Below are 21,138 nucleotides of genomic sequence, written 5' to 3' on the forward strand. Positions count from 1 at the left end.
CCATTATAATGTCGTTTAAACAATTATTTGTAACACAGCAGCACCTCACAGGTTATTTTAGCGACGAATTTTATATCTGCACATCAGTTTCTGGAAGAGACTATATTCAATGGTATTTATTTTTGTTTTATTCTCTAATGTTATCTTGCAAACTTTCGAGGGCTTCACAGAACAGATTGCTTTAATCTGAGATTAAATTAAACAAAGCGGCTCTATCAAGTGACCCACATTATGCTGCAGAACACTTTATGTTAGCCCCTCTCATAGATACAGAGCCGCTTGCGCTTAAAATAAATTAAATTAAAAAAAAGACACGAAGCGCCGTTTGGCGAAGTAGTTCTTTTAGAAGAGCCGACTCATATGATATGGATCTCGAAAATGAGCCGCAATCCTCACCATTAAGCCATTAGGTTATAAAAAAATAAAAAAGGGTTTCGAGGTCTCGCTGGAAAGAATTGAGAGCAACTTAGGTTTTTATGTTAAGTGTCATCTATATAAACAAGGACGACGAGCCCAAGAAGTGATGCAGATTAAAATGTGTGGGAAGCCGTGCAGCTAGCAACACGGATGTTGCTCAGTGATGTTCAGTAAATCAGGACACATCTGGATGAACTGGCTGCGCTGCTGAGTGGAAGAGCTAAGCTAACTATGGGCAGTGGATTATCGCTCCAGCTAGGATTCAGTCTTCCTGTAAACGGAAAAGAATCGTTAATGAAGCGGCATGGAGGTTAAAAATGACATTATTTGCAGTCCGGAGTCACACACTTATTTATTGACCATCCACAGAGAGGTATTACTAGCTTGTTCTATCCGTGGAAGGACGACGCTCGTGACGGCCGTCCACCTCAGCAGAGTGGTCGGGATCCGGTGATGTTGTCTCTCGGTGCCCTAATCGGGACAGAGCTCCCACTCTGTTTTAGAAACCATGAAAAGCCGTGAGTATCAGCAGATCGACCCGAAGGCGCTGCCGACACCCACCCAGAGCCCCCCTTCTCACCAACACCAGGCTGTCGGCGATGACGGGAGAACACCCAGGAGAAAGTGGGAAGTTTTCCCCGGGAAGAACCGCTTCTTCTGCGATGGACGGATTATGATGGCCCGTCAGAGTGGGGTCTTTCCCCTCACTCTGGGCCTTATCCTCGTCACGAGCGGTTTATTTTTCATATTTGAGTGAGTTGTGTTTTCCACTCTGTTCCGTATATTTAAACCAACTGAAGTTTGGTAAAATTAACCTCACTTCTAAAGAGCATATCATAGTTTGCTATTTTGTTTCAATAACAAACATTTACTCAAGATAATTTCCCCTCCTAAAACGAAGCATTCACGTGCCCTTTCCTGTGGTTATTTTGATCTTTTGTTTTAAACAAGTTTTTAATCAGTTTTTTTTTTGTTGTTGTTTGTTTTCCATATAGCTGCATGGAATTCTTGTAGTCATAAGTAAAAACATTGCATGGGTTTCAGGGAGACTGAACAGTAATAAAACATGTTTTAGAAGATTGTTCAGAAAACTCGGGAAATCCAACAAAACATTTCAAACGATGCAAATTTCACCAAACTGCAAACACTACTTCATTGGTTCTGAACTCTCCTGTGTGTCATGAGTGTCAATCAGAAATTGGGACTTTCAAACATCGTTTTTGTTTGTGTTTACAGGCTAATATAAATGGTGAAATTCAGAAAATATTAGCAATATGTGCTCAAATTGATCGTTTGTCCCTACTGATAAAAAATATGACCTCAAATGATTAAAAAAAATCATATCCCAGACTCACTTTTGCTGCAAGACAAAAGTATCCTGATACCAGTGCCGCAAAAAATGGCATTATATACGACAAATAGGGGCGCTGTGCTACAGGGGGCGCCAAGGATGGCGTAAAAAATATGTCTAGTCACATTTTCTGTATTTAACAGCCGTTTGTGCATGTGTAAATGATCAATAACAGAGGCCCATACCTATAATGTAATGTCTGCATGCACATCAGAGTTGTACCCCTGCCTGATGCAGTAAAGTAGTGCAAGGGGCTGATTTCATGCCATTAGAATATTAGACATGTGTTTCACACTTGAAGACAAACTTTTTCCTCAAGGTTTGGGAATCGTATTTGGACTACGTCAAACCTAAAATCTTCAGGGATTCGCTTAAGTTAATGTACTGCTTGTTTTATGTTAGCTCTTTGAAGATTTCTATGAAGTAATGTTAAAATCTCGTCTCATCTTGTTGCCATGAACTCAATATCGTGTCTTGTCTAGCTGAGTTCTGCGTAGCATTACACCAATAATCAAAAGTCACTCATCGTTCATAAGCCTGTCACAATAAACAATGAATCGATTAGCCAATTAATGTCGTATTAAATTAAAATAAGCTTGATAATTTCCATTCCGACGATTAATCTTTTTTGAAGGGCCGTTTTGCTTAGAGACTTCATGATCCAATTTATTTATGTTTCGATTGTGTGTGGTTTTTATTTTATTTTTATGTATTGATTTTGGCTGTTGTGTTTTATTTTGGATATTTAAAATATCTTCTAGTTTCAGTGTGAAGTGCTCTTTACAAAATAAAAGTTTAGCGAATTTGCATTATTATGCCATTATCAACACAACACGTGAAAATGGTTTATAAACAGCAGAATTATTGTTTTTTCGCAATAACTTCTGGAACAATTTATCAACAAGCAAAATTTGATATCACGACAGGTCTAATTGTACATTGTATTTATCCATCAGCTCATATGCCTTTTGTGATGTCATCAACCCAAACACATAGAAAGCAGAATAATCTGTTTTTTCTTTAATGTACTTTTCAAAGACCTTTGGTTTTGACTATCCCTCCAATCAAATTCTATAATTCATTACGTGTTTATTTACAGTGTGCATTTGTTAGTGAAGAAAAATACACCGAAGAACAACAATTTTAAAAAAGAAGTCTAAAACCATCTCTTATGATTTACACTTCTTAAATTTGAGTCGTTTTGAATTATTAAATCACTCCCAAATGCCTGAAGTATAAGAGGTCCTTCATATTTATACTATCAAAGTGAAACTGCACCCATGGATAACATACTTCCTGCTTCTTCCCTTCAAATGATGATGCTTCTCCTGGCTGCTAACAGTATTGTAAAACAACTCTAAGCAATTCAGTAACAAAAAAACAAAACAAAACAAAAAAAGATCACTAAAAGCTGCTATTCTCTCTGTGACCACATGGTGGAAAGTGTGTTCTGTCTCACAGGGCTTCAGGCGGTAATTAAAAGCCTGAGTTATTAAATGAGAGCAGATCGTCTGTAAACCACAGTGCAGTCGTCCTGATCTGTTTCCAGCTCTGGTTAAGGTCAGTCTCTTTGCAACTCCTCCTCTCTCTCTCTCTCTCTCTCTCTCTCTCTCTCTCTCTCTCTGTGTGTGTGTGTGTGTGTGTGTGTGTGTGTGTGTGTGTGTGATTGTCACAGTTGCCCATTCCTGGTCAAACACCTGACCAGCTGTATACCTGCTATCGGAGGGGTCCTGTTTGTGTTCGTGCTCATCACGCTGCTCCAGACCAGTTTCACTGACCCTGGCATCCTGCCTCGAGCCACTCCAGAGGAGGCCGCAGACATCGAGAGGCAGATTGGTAAGAAACCACGTCTCTTGGATATTTAATGGCCTCTTGACACATTGCCACCTTTAGATTAACAGTTTATGCTGCTAAATATGGAGAACATTTGGCACAAGTGGCTTCCTAAAGCGTTGTCAAGGTCAAGTCAACTTCATATAGCTGTATAATTACAATGTTAAATTATTCAGCCCTCTTTCAGTTTCTTTGCTCCCTGCTCTTCACATGTGTCAGTAGTTCTCCAGTAGTTGTGTTTGTTGGCAAAAATACCCAAAGTTCTGTTCCTGTGCTCCTTGGAGCCTCCTACACAGGACCAAAGCATCACTGCCATAAGATGGCAGTGATGTAAGATGGCTATCTTATTCAACTGTGCTACTTTTGTTCAAGTTATTTTAAGATTATGCCACATGTGGCAAACATTTATTCAGAAGTATAAGCTATGTTCATTCATTTTCTTTTATTTCATTACATAGTCAGTCCCTCCTGGATGCAATGATTTTTGTGATTGTTGCAGCTTGAAATGACTGAGTTTGTGGCACCTTTTTTACAAAATTATGGTAAAAGTTGCAATTTTCTTAAAACTTTATTTCAGCCATAAGATGGTCTTACAAAATAGTGAAAACTGTTACACCCATCCTTCCCAAGGAAGACAGGATTTTACCATGGTTAATGTTTAAAGTGCAAATACCATTTACAAGTTCTTGATACAATCTTAATCTTATACAGGTAAAATCATGTTCCAAAGAAGGGTCAAAGTGCAAAAGAAGAATTCCATATGGATCATTCAGTGAACTGTTTATGGAGTAGAAACAAATCAAGCAGAACACATCATTCTGGTTTTTGCAAAAAATAAAAAGGATAAATGTTACCATTTTAGCGTCACACATGCTTTCATCTCGCAGGTTCAGCTTTCAAGAGACGTCGAGAAACAAGAAGTTAAATTAGATGGGGATTGGTCAAAATTCAGCAGAGGTTCTGTGATTGGTCAGAAAAGAAGGGAAAACAGAATGAATGAATGAAATATTCTCATTGAATACTTTGTTCTGTACAAAGTTGAATGTGCTGACAACAAAATCACACAAAAATCATCAATGGAAATCAAATTTATTAACCAATGGAGGCCTGGATTTGGAGCCACACACAAAATTAAAGTGAAATGTTCCCTTTATTTTTTTTGAGCAGTATATAAAGTTCTTTGTAAAAGTATTCACCAATACAAGCATGAGATGTTTTTCATCATGGTCATTTCCATGGAAACACTAAGAGTTTTGTGTGATATAAGTGTTTTCTACTAGTGACAGTTGAGACAACTTTTTTAGAATTCACTGGAGTTATAAGCGTACCGAGTCCGACTGGAAACACGACGTCACTAGATCATCAAACACTTAATGGAAAATGTTAATTACAACATAAAGTATTTGTCTTTTTATTACCAAGCTTTATAATGGAACCACATCTGACTTTACCACAGTCAAATCAGCTTTTATTTGTTTTATCAAACCTGGCTAAGTATAGCAAGCTTTTTGAATGAAAGTGAACTCAAATCCTGTTCTTATACTGAGAATAAATTTGCCCAATCAACTTGAAAACTAGATTGTTTTTCTTGTAATAAAGGTGCAAAATCCTTTATAAGTTTTGGATCTACGATGAATAACATCCCTTACAAAAAATTAAAAGAAGAAACAACAACAACAACAAACAAACATAATCAGACAACTTTATTTGCTTGATTTTAGTTTTGTACTATTGCCTCATTGATTTTGGCTCACGTGACAGAAAGCCTGGACACCCCGTTCTAGAGGAAAGAACTCTAACTTTTTGTATCCATATCAGTACTTATCCACAGGAAGAGGTCTGATCAGCTGTGTTAGGGCATCTGATGTGAGTTGGGGCTTCTCGTCAAAGAGAATCATGTTATAAAAAAAAGCAATGCCTCTCTCCATAGATGACACGGGGAACGCCAGCTATCGGCCTCCGCCTCGCACCAAGGAGGTCCTCATCAACCAGCAGGTGATCAAGCTCAAGTACTGCTTCACCTGCAAGATGTTCCGGCCTCCTCGCACGTCCCACTGCAGCCTGTGTGACAACTGTGTGGGTGAGCTGTGGATAGACTCACTAGACACCATGAGACATTTTACCAGCTGTCAATATTGACAGAGAGCATTGACAGAGTGTTGGAGTGAGCACGGCTCCACAGGTTCCGTTAACAGAGAGCATGTTCTGGAAGGTTGCTGTGGGCTGTTCTCGTACTTTTCCAGTCAAATCTCATCAGATTTTCCTGAACTTGCAGAGCGTTTCGACCATCACTGTCCTTGGGTGGGGAACTGTGTCGGGAAGCGCAACTACCGGTTCTTCTACACCTTCATCGTGTCCCTGTCTTTCCTGACGGCGTTCATCTTCGGTTGTGTGACCACACATCTGGCTTTGAGTAAGCGACTCTTTCTTTCTTCAGCCATCTGGAATCCCACGTACACCCCCTGAATGGAGGACTCTCTGGTCTCACATTGGCACCATATGGCACGATTCACTTTTCAACATACAGTAGATCATTGTTACCTATAATGGGAAAGATGTGAGTCCTGCCCAGCCATAAACTGTAAGAACATGTTTATATCTGTGCATGATTTAGGGTTTCATTTTTGAAGGAGTGGTGTTATACATGTTCTTGGTACATAGTGCCGTTTGATAGCACAATCAAGTAACTGTTACCTTCAGCTGTTATAAAAATACTTTATATATCAAGAAAAGAAATATGACTTTGTAATTTGACACCATGAAATTGGGCCTCTGCCTCTTTAAGAAGAGCTGAAACTCTCCACTTTCAGCTCATCATCACAACAAGCTTCTCATTAACAACAGTTCTTAGGAGCTAAGATGAACGCTGTCAGCATTTTTAATGCACCAGTTCAATGTCTCGAAAATGCAGCACCTTGACAACATCACAAATGCAACTAAAAGACGTCCTTCAGTCACCTGAGCTATGTTTGAAAAGCTAACATTGTTTGGGATACGAACACCCACTGACACCATTAATAGTTTAATTCATGTTCCTGATTCATCTCATGTCGTACCCATTAAATAAAGTCTTATCATCATTTTAGTTCATAAAAAGTGAATTACTTCTGGCAGTTTTACAGCTCTAGTCGCTGTTGTTGTGAACACATGGTAAGAGCAGTAGGCAGGCAGTGAAGAGACTAGTTAAAAGCAGGGATGGATTACTGAGTTTACCTGGGATTTGTACTCAGGGCCCCAGGAGCTCAGGGGCCCCTGAAGCCTTGGGCTCCGCCCAAAGAATCTACTGTAATTCAGACTCACGTTAGGTTTGTTCATGTCCTGCCTGAATGTTGTCTGTTTGCATTCACACAATTCACTAGAATCTTAACACTTAAGGGGATTTTTTTAACATGTTCTCCCAGGGCTTATGCTTGGAGCGCCTCTTGGCAACATGTATGTTATACACAAAAACCATCTGGGGCCAGGAGCCCGCAAACCCAGAAACCACCCAAGGGTTGAAAGGGTTATTTTTATACATGATTCTGTTATGTGTTAAAAGTGCGTTGCCTCCTGGGTGTGGAAAAAACTTCAGGCTCAGGATTATTTTCCACTATCAGGTCTGTGAATACAGTAGTTTGTGCTTTTTGTTTTAGGGGCCAAAGGAGGAAAAGGCCTGATGTTTGCCCTTCAGGAGAGTCCTGGCAGATATCCTTTCATGGGGTTTCATTTTCCCTGCCATCTGTTTCATACTGAGTAAACTGATGATAAGGCTGTATAAAACCTTCTGACTTCCTACATTCAGCTACTTTCATCTTTTAGAAAGCTGCTGGTTGCTGCTTTTATGACTCAGAATCTGACATAATGTTAAATCATGACCAGCTTCAATAAGTAAATCAGTTACAGAATTTATAGTGTGAGTAATACTTGTTCTTTTTTCTGAACGTTGTGTTGTACTACACCATGTACCAAAGAAAAAGAAACTCCTCAGTGGAATCATTTGAACCTCCTGTGATGTTTTCTTTGACCCACTCGTTTACTGCAGTGGAGTTGGCTATATGCTTCTTCTCAGTCTGGTCTATCTTGGGCCTCTCGGGCTTCCATACCTACCTTGTTGCTTCCAATCTGACCACCAATGAAGACGTAAGTACACTAAACATCAGAGTATGTGCTGCTGCTCAATGTGATGGGATGAAAGTTGGACAAGTGCAAATGCAATTATAACAAAAATTAACAACAAATGTAAGACTGTGGTTGCTATGCAGTCAGGCATTTGATTTCAGTGCTGTACATGTTTGGATAAATAGGAAAAGATCTTTGCATTTCCATATCCCTTTGGTCTAAATTGTGACCATACATACTTTCTTTACTCCTCTGTTTGTTATTTCCTGAATTTCCTTCATTCTTTGTTTCGTTCATCCCTCTCTTATGGCCCACCTGTCTTTCCTTCCTTTCCCCTGTCCTTTCTTCTTGTTTTCTGCACTACATCCAATCCTTTCTTCCTCTCTTTTTTTATTCTCCCATCATTCACTAACATTGCCTGCTATTGTTTGTTTTCTTTCCATTTGTCTTTAATATTTCATTTTATTTTAAAGGCTCCAGTCGCCTTTATATGTTAGTGAATTGACAGAAAAGTGGGTAACGAGAGAGGGGGTGAATGCCGAGACTCGGACCTGTGACGTCCGCATCGAGGAATAAGGCCTCCACATGTGGGTTGTGTTTAACCCCTGCTCCACCACAGCACTCTTCTTTTATTGTTCTCCACCTTCCTGTCTGTCAGTCATTGACTTTTGCAGTTTTCCAAGTTCTAGACATAAAATCCTAGGGAACAGGACTTCCACAGCCTGTGATCTCTACACCGGGTGGATATATTTTTGGTAGCAGAGATGCCAAAAGCTCATATACACATATGTGGGATGTGAAAGTGTGGGTGTAGTTGTTACATAATGGAAACCATTATAATATCTGCTTAAAAAAACTGACTAGTGTGCAACCATGTATTTTTATTTATTAATTTATTTTTTCAGATCAAAGGCTCCTGGTCGGGGAAGAGTGGAGAAGCTGTAACCAACCCATACAGTCATAAAAACATTTTTATTAACTGTTGTTCAGTTCTCTGTGTGCCCATGCCACCCAGGTCAGTCTCTAAAGCTTCAAAGATTGTTGAACAGACATTATTTGTATTAAATCCTCATCAGGATGCAGGATTTGTTAAAGTAGTATTTTTCGAAGAGGTTAAAAAAAACCCTCTCTAATTCTTAGTTTTATAGTTTCCATTTGGTCGTTTAGTGGTTTGCTGTTTGAAGCTTGAGCTGTCAGCCAGCAAATTAAATGTATTTCTATAGACAACACAGTGTGGCCAAGCAATCCCCACTTGGTGCAGCATCCTGCTGATCATCTGCATAACATAATGTGAGGTTAGATTAGGTTATTATTAGATCAGTGCTGTGACATTAGCTCAATCTTTAATTATTTGGTGTTTAATTCTTCAATTTTCACATTACATCATTACATTTGGCAGATAGAAATAGTTTTGATGAACCTTACTGTCCTAAAAAAGGGGAAGGTTTAGTCTGATTTAATGTCAGACAAAGAGGATAAAAAAGTTTCATACAGTGTACGTAAACATTTGGTTTCCTCTGTCAATCTTCCAGTTTGAAACGTTTTTTTGTTCTGTATACATCTTCATTAGAGCGTATTCCTTACTAAGAATACCCACTATACAAGAGGTTTGCTCTAAATGCAATTAACCCTATTAACCCTAATTAGTTTCTTTTTTCTTTCTGGCTTTAAAGCTTGATCGACAGACGAGGCTTCCTGCCCGCGGATGAGCCGGCCCAGACGAGCGGCGTGGACTTGGAGCTGCCCAATCCAAGCACTAAAAGCGATATAAACGTGGTAGGAGGATCATCCCATCTGGTCCTTGACTTGCAGAAATCTTCCGCTGATTTTTCCCTGTTCCTGAATCAAACTAAACCTGCAGCCCTGCCTGCGTGAATCCTTGCTGCCTGCTGTAGTCCCAGAGCGGTCTGTCTGCCTGTCTGTCTCCCAGTGTCCTGTGGAGGTTCCTCCCCTCTGTGCTGTATTCAAACTGCTGTCACTAGTCAACATTCATCGTGATTTCAAGCTTGATGTCTCTCTCAGCGACAACTACTTGAATTTCAGCCAGACTTACGTCATAGAAAGGCACTGTTTGTTTGCCATTTAGTAAAAGCACAGACGTTGCTGTACTTCATTGTTCCTGATGGTTGTATAAAGTCTTTCTGTAGCTGGGTTTCCATTACAAATGGTTGTAAAACTTTGTCAGTATACCGCTAATGTAGAAAAAAACACAATTCTGCAATGCCGTGTTTCCATTTCTGAAGAAACGTAATTAAAATCATATGTGAATAAGTTTGTTCACGCAACGTCACTGAAAACATGCTGTGACATCATCCTCCAACGACTTCCTGTCACCTTCTTCTTCGTGGTTTGCGCCAGCGGCAACATCCGGCTGCTCATCATGTTACTCGTGTGATGCAAAAAAAGTATTTCCACTGGAGTTTTGCGAAATAAACCAAATTCCATACAGTCAAAAAACCTCATCTCGTACTCGCGCCAGAACATTTTCTTTTTTTTTATTTATTTTTTAAGAAATGGGTGTGTTTCCAGTAAGCAGATTCATTTTCGAAATGTCAAATTGTGCAATTACATTTTCAATGGAAACGCTGCTATTGTGTATTTTAATTGTTTGGAGTATTTTCAGAAAGTTCAGGCATAGTAAAAAGGGAAAACTTTAGCTTCCTTTGTTGTTTTCTTGTTCTCCCAAATCAGAGGTGGATACAAAAGGATTCTGGAGGCTTGCTAAGAACTTTTGTTTACAGTAGTTTCTGCACCTCGGGTGCAGTTTCAGTCTACTTTGATATCAAATAGCTGCTTTTTGGCAAGGTGGGCTTTTGTTTACGCTAGAGGAACACCTTTCAAGCCATTTGTATCGTTTTTTTTCCCGTTGTGTTTGAATGAATGTACTGTGTCTTGCAGTACAATGCCTGAGGCATTTTCACATTTCTTTGTGCTACAATACAACCACAAATTATGTATTTTATTCAGAGTTTATGTGATAAACCAACACCACAGAAAACATGTACATTGGAAGGAAAAAATACTCGGTTTTCAACTTTTTTACAAATATAAATCCAGAAAGCTCACCTTCTTATTTTGACTTTCTTAACTAAAATCTAGCACAATTATTCAACATTCCTCCTTATTCCCTTCCTCCTTATTAGACTATGCAGTAGAGGTGTGTGATGCAGCATATTTTCGTATCGATCCGATATCAAGTGAATACAGTGTCATCGATATCAATACCGATAACTTTTATTTAAGCTTGATATGTCATCAAACTTCTGACTATTAGATGTTTTTGTGTTGTTTTTTTTAATTATGCTTTTTAAAACCTATGATAGAATTTAAGTAATGTTCATAAGTGTCTACAAAATACTTTAATGACATATTTACATGATACAGAAAATGTAAATAAAGTTAACTTGATAAACTTCTTTCGACTACATGTCACAAATTAACCAATTTTTAAGCTGAAGCTCCATTCTCCATTCTCTTTTTTTTCTTTTTTAGTGTAGAAACGACAGAAATGAAACACATTTGTGTGTTTTCTAAATAAAGTGCAGAAATGAGAGCAAATCACAGCAAAACATTTTTGAAGTAGAGTTGAGAAACTGCAATACAAAAGCAAAATAAAATTCAAGAGGGAGTCCTAAATTAAAGTATTGACCTTACCGTCGATCTGATGCCGATACTGATACTGATATTTTACATCACAACTTTTGTACCAGGTTTAGGCCCCATTTTGCTTGTACTCCACCTTTATAAGTGGGACCCCAGACCTGTCGCATTCCTTCTGTGCTCCCCTCCCCGTTCCGTTGGTCCTTCCTCACCGTTCAGACTAAACATTTCCACCTTGCAGCTGATCTTTGGTCCACACCCGGTTTGTGTGTCTTCAGTTGCACCCCAACTCACTGTTGTGTCTGTGGTGTGTCTCTGTGCCTGTACCCCATTTCCATTGTCAGGAGGAGACGTGTCTGGACTTTGCAGTGTCCTGCGCTGGCTAATAAGCTGCTTTTAGAGCAGAAATGACGAGACTTGAGCATGGTAAGCATGTTCAGACAGAGGGAGGGGAAGCATGTTGATCCAGTACCTGTTGCTGTCTCTGTTTCCCCAGCTGCCCTGCATGCTTATCTACCAGCACTGCCATGATACATGAATAGGAGTGTGACCCTTCAGCATTTTATAGGTTGCACTGTAAAAGTATTTGCCGCCTTCACAGATTTCTTCTGTTTTGCTTTTTTGCTACATTGACAAAATCTTAATTACCAGACAACATTGGACAAATGAAGCCAAAATTGAGCTTTTTGGCCTAAACAAAACCTAAATTTTGTCTCAAAGTTTATGCTTTCCATCCATCCGTCCGTCCGCCCACCCACTTATACTATATGAGGTCAGGTTGTGGCTGTAGCAGCCTAAGCAGAGAGACCCAGGCTTCCCTCTCTCCAGCCACTTGGTCCAGCTCCTTCATGCCAGCCGAGAATCATAGACTCTCCAGTGTGTCCTTGATTTTCCTTTGGGTCTCCTCCAGGTGGGATGAGCCAATCTGAAGGAGACCCAGGTCGGCTCTTGGACTCCTTCTATAGGGAGGGAGTCCAAGAGGTGTCCTAACCAGATACCCGGACCTCCTCAACTAGCTTGTCTCGATGTAGAGAAGCAGCGGCTGGACTCTGTGTCCCTCCAGGATGTTCAAGCTTCTCACCCGATATTAAGCTGGTGACCATAGATGAGAGCAGGCAGTCAACCATTGATTTTCCTTTGGACTCTACTCTCTCTTCACCACGACAGACCAGTATAACACCCATATCACTGCAGAGGCAGTGGCAATCTACCTTTTGACCTACTACTCCATTTTTTCCTTCATTCGTGAACAAAAACACAAGCTACTTAAACTCCTTCACTTGAGGCAGGACGTTTTCCCTGACCTGCTGAATGCAATCTACCCTTTTCCGGCTCAAGACCATGTCCTCGGATTTGGAGGCACTGATCCTCATCAGTTCACATTCAGCTGTGAACCGTTCCAGTGAAAGCTGTAGGTCATGACCTGATGAAGCCAACAGAACCACATCAGCAAAAAGCAGAAACACGATCCTAAGACCACCGAAATGGATCCCCTCAGCACCTAGAAATTCTGTCTGTAAAAGCTATGAAGAGAATCAGTGACAAAGGGCAGCTTTAGTCCAACTCTCACCAGAAACAGACCAGACTTGCAGTGCGGACCAAGTTCTGACACTGGTCCTACAGAGACCTAACTGCCCGTATTAAAATTAGGCCTCTGTTTACTAAAACTAAGCTAATTTATTGCCATGTTGTTTGTCCTTTAAGTTTTGCTGGGTTTTGCCTTCATTCTTATCTTTTGTTTCCATCCCCCTCCACAGTGTGTACAGGGACCTAAAGGTTTGCTGGAGTCAGCGGCTCTCACTCCTCTTCTGGCCACCTCGTGTCCTCAGGGGAAACCTCAGACAGCCCTTCCTTGCCCAGAAAACACCTCGGCTCTGAACTCCGACCCCTCCCTGGAGCTCTCCCAGAGATGCGGTGGCACCCACCACAACTCCAAGACCTATGGGAGCACTTCTCCTCCGCTCCCCACCAAAGGTCGCTTGCAAAAGCACAAACGAGCCTCTTCACATACTCCCAGGTCCACCTTTGACGACCACGTTTCCCCTTCCTCCCATGACGGGAACCATCGCTCCACCGACAGGGGCCACCGAGGAGCCAAGTTTGCCACACTGCAGTGACTGACTCCGGTTATATATGGGTTCAGAAAGCACATTATACATTTAATGTTTAAGATGTCACAAGAGCAGAAATGGAGGCATGTTTGGGGTCTTAATGGTTCTTAGGTTAACATGACCTACAAGTCAGCTGCATATCTAGTAGAAGGGTGGTTCTATGTGTGGCTATGTTCAAGGTATTGCTTAGAGGAGTGACTGAACCTGTTTGACCTTTGCCCCTTCTGGGACCAACAAACGTGGATTTATTCTAAATGACGATGCAACAACAGTTATCTACTGCCAGTAAGAAATGAACTGCTTATGACCTTTTAACTGAACCTCACTTCAAAATGCCCCACCGTTATGGCAAGCCGTTTTAACATAAGATCTGTGTGATTCCAGATATCTGAAATTTGTTTTATGAGCAGACATATCGCTTTTTTTCCTTTTTTTTTTTAAGATGAAATACCTATTTGAGACATCTCTAATTACATCCTGACTAATGTATATGACAGGAGATTTACCATTAATTTGTAAAGGAGCTTTAATTCAAGATAATTAATATTTATCTTTTTAATTGATTGGCATCTGAAACATATATTTCATATATGAGCAATTAAATTATTACTAGTCCAAAAATAAATTTAAGCTGTCTCACTTTTTGTTCTGATCAGTCAAATCTGTAATTAAAGATATCTTGAATGACAACATAATTATAGATATCTTAAATGTAGTTTTAGTTATGTAGATTTGACTTGTGCAATTTATTTTGAAAGCAAATAAGACAAAAATACATTCTAAATATCTAGAACTATAATTTTGACTAATTTAAATTCCTTTTAAGATATTTCCAAATGAATCAGAGATGTCATTAATTGGACAGCTTTTCTAATTCAGATATCTTGAATTAGTATTTTTCCTAGTCAAAATGACAGATTTACGTTGCATTTTGACGTTTCGATAATATAACGAAAATTAATAAAAGAAAAGTTGACAGAAGCACGTTTTTCTGTTCAAAACCATTTTTAAGTGCATTGTGTTACTTGGAGGAGAAAATAGAAAATTCTTTGCAGATTTCTGAAGCAGTCTTCAAGTTTACAATTTTTTTTTGCATTTTCCACATATCCCATAAATATTTTTGAACTAAACTGAATACAGCTGAAACCTTTCTACGTTATGGCATTTTCGGACAATTTTGTGCAAGACACCCAAAATTCTGCAGGCACCTTTTTGGACAGCTCAATGGCACCACAAGAGGGATTTCTAAATTAATTCAAAATGAATTCAGAAATCTAAAAATGTAATTCTGACTCGTCATAATTACTTTACAGCTTCCTTATGGATGTGTGACCTTTCAAATGATGAATCCGGTGAAGACATTTGAGATATTGTGGAAGGTATTTTGACTTGACAAACCAAAATTAAAGATATCTTGAAATATTATTCTTATTAGGCAGATGCCTTAAATTGGGGCTAATTAAATGTAGTTGTGTGTTGTCAAAAGGCATTTTCAGACATCTGGGGTGTAATTATTGAGTCAGACAAACTTGATTTTATGCTGTAGAACCAAACCTTCCATAGAGTGTCATTTTCTTTGGGTTCCAACTTAAATGGTAAGTGATGACAGCTGAATTGGAAATAAGCTTGGAATTGATCTACTAACCTCTGCCCTGATTTTTTTCCTTCGTTTTCAGGTTTTATGTTGACCACCATTAAATCCCTCGTATCTATGATAAACATCCAACTGGGTTCCGCGAATCAGAATAATTTCAATCATAGTCCATTTTGATGCTACCTGGCTGTTTTGTTGAAAATTGTGAATATAGCACAATGTGAGTTTTTTGTGGATTTTCCCTTTAAGCTTGCTGGGTTAGATGTGTCTTATCAGCTGTACTGGTGTGTATCCCTTTAGTGCTACACAAGTGACAGAGAATGCAACTGCATGGTCATAACTAAACATGTATTTTATTGTATAAGATTGTCTTTATTTACAGCTCTAAAAACATGAAAGCACCTTTTAAGTTGAGCCAAAGCAACTCAGACCCATCAATTTGTCATCATCCCCTCTTTTACAAATACCTGCTTGCACTTTCAACTCTGGTTTATCAACAACAAAACCTGTTCCTGCCCCTTTTATCTCTTAAATAATTTGATTTTGTGTTTTTTAACAGATCTGTTTTACGTTTTCCTGGAGAGATTGGTTCTCAGGTTGCAAAATTGTAGTTTACCTCTCTTGAAAAGCAAGTTTTATGTATTACTGTACGATGGCAATAGCTGCACAAAAATACAGTGACCCCATTGGTCATGTTAGCACAATAAGCTGTTGAGACACATGCATGAACTTCTCTCTTCGTCTGTGTCGAAACCCCATCAGCACCTTCAGTGTGAATGAAAGCAATGCATTCAGAAGTAGAAATGTAATGTTTCCTTTTTGTATGAACTGTGGGCTTATTTAAGCCAATGTTCCTCTTCCAATAAAAGCAAGGAAAGCAAACATCAGATCAATGAATCTGCCTTTTATGTTCGCATAATACTAAATTTTTACCACCAGATGGCAGCAGTAAGCCAATCCTGATCAGGCATGGTACTTTTAAAATGTTAAGTATTTAAACCTCTGGTCATCCAGATGTTTGAACCTTTCTGTTTGATTTTTAAAATAAAATAGATTATTGTTTGGTTGACACAAGCTAACATCATTTTACTCTCCTGTTTCGGGAACCCGTACAATGAGTCTCAACAAAACATTGTCCAAAGTTGCAAGAGCACCTGTCACTGTTCTCTTTTAGGAAATAAAGTAGCCCTTTTTTTACAGTGTGTAAAGTAAGATCCATTTCTGGTTATAAAAGCCTATATTACTGGTGCCTCAAATTTTTGTAATTTTGCCTGACAATACTCTCCACACCGCCCCCGTACATCCCAAACACACACACATGATGTGCCTCTTTCAGTGTGAACGCGCTGCACGCATAGCAGGCAGTTTGACACAGAAGCGTGCTGCGTCCACCTCTTCTCTCCTGTCCTCCTCTGTCGGATAGAGCCCTGCCCTGGTGATGGGTAGCTAACCATCTAGGTAACAAACAAAACTCAGAAGCAATAGTCAAAACTTTACTGGCCTCAATTCTGTGTAAGCTGAGCAACTAATCAGCGACATACCATTCCTGACTACGCCTTCCATGGCTGCCACCAGCTGCCAGGACAATGTTTAAAATGTAGCTTTTAGATTAAATCAGTAGAAAAATACTTAGCCGCCCGCCTCTGACCTATTAAGCCCTGGCTACGCCTCTAGATCATGGTTCCTCAGCTTCCAGTAACAGCTGCAGTTCAGCTGTCAGCCCCAGAAACAGTAGAAGCTCCTCCCCAGCTAAGTGAGTGCAATCTGGAACACTATTTTCTATGGGGACACGACAGATGTTTTTTTCTTTTTTAATACTGGCCAATGACGTCCTAAAGGACAACATCCACTCCATGACCCATCCTTACTACTACCATCAGAATGACCTGCTCTAACTCCTCCACTCCTTGACCCAATGTCCTCCTCTGTCTTAAGTCTGCGCCACGTTGGCATCAAGGCACTTCGGCCCCTGTTTCTTCTCCTTCAGCTGCAGCAGCAGGATTTCAGCCGCCCAAAGTGACTGCTCATCTGCCCAATGCAGATGGCAGTAGAACCAGCAGCCTCTCAACTGGCAGCAGCTCAGCAGTCTTTGCAGAGCTCCACCAGGGGCCCTAAACTGCAGAACGTCCTGGTGGACCTTAGCCTCTTTAGAACCTATATGGGTTCCGGCATGTAAAGCTTTCTTGTAGTCTCCGGTCTCTGGGGCCCCTCCAAGGCTTTCCTCATCTCCAGGGCTCCTTCGCAGGGTTTCCTCACCCGGCTCACTGGTGACTTTTCTCCTCTGTGTTTTTTCTCATCCTCAGGGCTTCTCTGGCACACTGAGTCTAAACGGGAAATATGTCTAAATGCCTCATTTTTCTCTGAGTTGACCTGAGGTAGTAGGTTAACTGTGTCGATGCCCTCGTTCATTGGTGGAGGTGGGGGTGTGGAGGGCTCAGTTTACAACATTCAACACTGAATTGTGACAAAAAAGGTTTTGGGTGTCCTTCGATCCATCCTGCAATACCTTAACACCTACGAGGAAACGAAAAGTTAGCAGAGCAAAACTTGTCTCTAGCAAAACCTTTCACGGTGACTGCACGATGAATCTGAATCTTGCGATCACTTGTAAATGAGCAAGAGTGTAAATGTTGTGTATTGTATTCCTGTACGAATGCTCCGGGCCAATACCGTCCTGGAATAGCCTTACACAGCTATTCTGCTTTGTCATCTGAAGAACATTTTCTTTTGTAATGTGGTGTAACATTCTCACATTACAGTAAGTGATGGTGAAGGTATTATTGGGTGTTGAAGAACATTGAAACTGGAGATGCTCGTCCTTTTCCTTCACTTCGGGTCACTGGTGACTTTTTTTTATCCCATAACAAAGAATTCTCTAGATTGTTTCTCAGATGATCTTTGGTATTAATAACCATAACTTTTCTACACTGTAACAGGTTTTGAGTTGCTGTGAGGATTGTTCTCGGGTTAAATGGTGCGCGTACAGGTAGCTTCATTCATGTATTTATTATTTCATACTGGTTAGCATAGTCACAAGGTCTTAGAAGTGAATATGTGTCATTAATGCCTTGGCAATATTATGCATTTTCATACTGGACTGTGATGTTACTGTAGATTTTATGGACTATTTAATGTTTTTGGTGTTGCTGTGTGAGGACTAAACAACATGTTCTTGTGCACTCTAACCTAGCTGAACTCTGATTTCTTTCTAATTTCCTCCTAAATAAATCTGGTTTCTTTACATTCACAGTTCTTTGAACTTTGGCATCATTGCACCATTTTATTGGTACTATTCTTGTTCTATGTTTTTATTGTTTTATTTATTTATTTATTTTTGTGCAGTTTAGTTTAGTTTCATATTTCTTTCATCTTTTACTTTGTAGTTCAATTGGGTGTTACTTAGCTTAGTGAGTTTGTTCATTAAAGTAAACCGTAAGGCTTAATTGTTAAACACTGGAGAGAAGTTGTGTTTATTCCACACATATATAACCTATAGAATTTCTAGGCGCAGCCGAGGTGTTGAGGGGATCCGTTTTGGTGGCCTTAGGATCGCATCTCTGCATTTTGAGGATGATGTGGTCCTGTTGGCTTCATTGGAACGTGATCTGCAGCTCTCACTGGAGCGGTTCGCGGCCAAGTGTGAAGCGGCTGGGATGAGGATCAGTGCCTCCAAATCTGAGGCCATGGTCTTGAGCCGGAAAAAGGTAGAGTGCCTTCTCCGGGTCAGGGGGGTCGTCCTGCCTCAAGTGGAGGAGTTTAAGTATCTGGGGATCTTGTTCACGAATGAGGGAACAAGGGAGCGGGAGACCGACAGGCGGATTGGGGCAGCGTCTGCTGTGAAGCGGGCGTTGTACGGGTCCGTCGTGGTGAAGAGAGAGCTGAGTCAAAAAGCGAAGCTCTCGATTTACCGGTCAATCTACATTCCCACCTTCATAAATGATCATGAGCTTTGGGTCATGACCGAAAGTACGAGGTCACGGATACAAGGGGCCGAAATGGGTTTCCTCCGCAGGGTTGCTGGGCTCTCCCTTAGAGATGGGGTGAGAAGGTCGGTCATCCGGGAGGGACTCAGAGTAGAGCCGCTGCTCCTTCACGTCGAGAGGAGCCAGTTGAGGTGGCTCGGGCATCTGGTCAGGATGCTTCCTGGACGTCTCCCTGGTGAGGTGTTCTGGGCACGTCCCACCGGGAGGAGGCCCCGGGGAAGACTCAGGACACGCTGGAGGGACTATGTCTCTCTGCTGGCCTGGGAACGCCTTGGAGTTCCCCCGGAGGAGCTAGAACAAGTGGCTGGGGAGAGGGAAGTCTGGGCCTCCCTTCTGAAGCTGCTGCCCCCACGACCCGAACCCGGATAAGCGGCAGAAAATGGATGGATGGATGTTTTATTTATTTATTTATTTATTTATTTATTTATTTATTTATTTATTTATTTATTTATTTATTTATTTTTGTGCAGTTTAGTTTTAGCTTCATATTTCTTTCATCTTTTACTTTGTAGTTCAATTAGGTGTTACTTAGCTTAGTGAGTTTGTTCATTAAAGTAAACCGTCTGAATTGTTGAACACTGGAGAGAAGTTGTGTTTATTCCACACATATATAATGTCTTGGAATTATATCTTCATTTGTTGTAATTTTAACACCTAAGCCTTATCAGGTATGTATTTATAAACAATAACTGAGACTCAACTTTTTGGATATTTTTCTGATAATGAGTCGGTGCTCCGACTAGGTCAGACGGGTTTTACTCCTGTGGGTCAGCAGGGAACATGTTCTGCTGAGCAGTGTTAGAATCATGGCAGCAAACCGACCAGAACCAGCTAAAGGGAAAAAAATAAAACAAAACAAAAACTGCTGTTTTTTTTCTAAACAAACCAAATAAGTTGCATAATGCTGTTGGATGTGTCTCATGTTAGCTAAACAATGGTTAGTTAAGCTAGTTAAGCTTGTGTTCAGAGATGTGTAGTATCTAGTTACATTTGCTTGATTAGATTTACTTGAGTAACTTTTTGGAAAAAAATTTACTTCCATGTGTAGTTTTACTTTTGCCTGAGTAACATTATTATGAAGCATTGCTACTTTTACTTGAGTAAAATTTCTGGATACTTTATTCAATACAATGAAGAAAAAATAAACATATTTTAACCAAAAACCAAATGAGACACAGACACACATCTAAGGTTTACGTCTGAGTGAGACTTCTTATTTCTAATAGTTAGAAACAAATGACAGTTTGACCGTTTGAAGATCAATAAGACACAGTAGACATTATTTATTGCCAATGGATGCATGCTACTGTGTTCTACTGTACATATTACCTATTGTCAGTATGGAACAATGTATTTATGTCAAATGTAAATCTGAAAACCTGATGTGAAAAAGTGTTTCCTATGTGTTGTTTTGTGTTTATTGTTAGTATTTTATTATTATTTCAGTCTTTAAAGTGTCAGAATTTTGTCTGCTTAAAAATATTAAATCAGGTTTGATGATCTCAGTACTTGAGTTTTTTATTTTGTTATTTGGAAAGTTACTTTTTGCCTTTAGGTAAGTAAAATAGGTTGAAGTAGTGCTATTTCAAGCTCATAAATATTTTTGTGTGTATATCTAGTAAAGGCAGCGTACTGTTTCCCTTGCAGACAGTTTACTTCTCACCCATTATTATCTGATTTTGCATTGAAATAAATCCTTTCCAGATTGGAAACATTGGTCTCTTAGATTTCTGCAACATTTGAGCTAAAGTTTATGGTAGTCTGAGCCGAATTATTGAGCTTTTTCTGGTGACTCATGCACACTTTCATGTCTGCATAAACAGACATTGAGGTTTATATTGCATTAATGGACAACATAGTTATTTCATTTGAAAGGTTACATAAATAAACAAGCCCATTTATCCCATTTATTTTGGAGGTATACAGGACTGACTGACTTCTAAACTGATGGGATCCAAGTTTCATTGATCACAATAAAAACATAATAAGTGAATAAAACACAACACACATAGTTATATCTAACCAAAAATTAAGACTTACACTAAATCAAAACATAAACTGATACGCAAAAAGAACTGAATAAAGAGAAAAAAACCTTAGGAATGAACAAAGTAAAGGAAATAAAGAAATAAACTAAAGTAATCCAAATAA

General features: G+C 39.7%; 1 protein-coding gene and 1 long non-coding RNA gene across 3 annotated transcripts; one reads left to right on the forward strand and one right to left on the reverse strand.

Annotated features, from left to right (window-relative positions):
- Positions 1-471: 471 nt before the first annotated feature.
- Positions 472-857, reverse strand: LOC106953620 (uncharacterized). Its single transcript, XR_001426233.1, has 2 exons — positions 766-857; positions 472-688 (listed from the first exon to the last, which is right to left on the reverse strand). It is a non-coding gene; the product is annotated as an uncharacterized LOC106953620 (long non-coding RNA).
- zdhhc18b (zDHHC palmitoyltransferase 18b) lies at positions 682-15,891 on the forward strand. 2 transcript variants are annotated; one of them, XM_015042513.1, is made up of 9 exons: positions 682-1,170; positions 3,444-3,604; positions 5,532-5,681; positions 5,877-6,014; positions 7,234-7,285; positions 7,618-7,720; positions 8,605-8,714; positions 9,373-9,496; positions 13,057-15,891. In XM_015042513.1, the coding sequence occupies exons 1-9, from the start codon at positions 926-928 to the stop codon at positions 13,414-13,416; spliced, it is 1,443 nt and encodes a 480-aa protein (XP_014897999.1). In that variant the 5' UTR covers positions 682-925; the 3' UTR covers positions 13,417-15,891. The 2 variants fall into 2 exon arrangements, with proteins under 2 accessions (XP_014897999.1, XP_014898000.1); XM_015042514.1 differs by having other exon boundaries at positions 9,373-9,475.
- Positions 15,892-21,138: the final 5,247 nt, after the last annotated feature.

This window comes from Poecilia latipinna, unplaced genomic scaffold (assembly GCF_001443285.1).
Source record: "Poecilia latipinna isolate Pla-1442-1.1 unplaced genomic scaffold, P_latipinna-1.0 Scaffold593, whole genome shotgun sequence".
Lineage (NCBI taxonomy): Eukaryota > Metazoa > Chordata > Actinopteri > Cyprinodontiformes > Poeciliidae > Poecilia > Poecilia latipinna.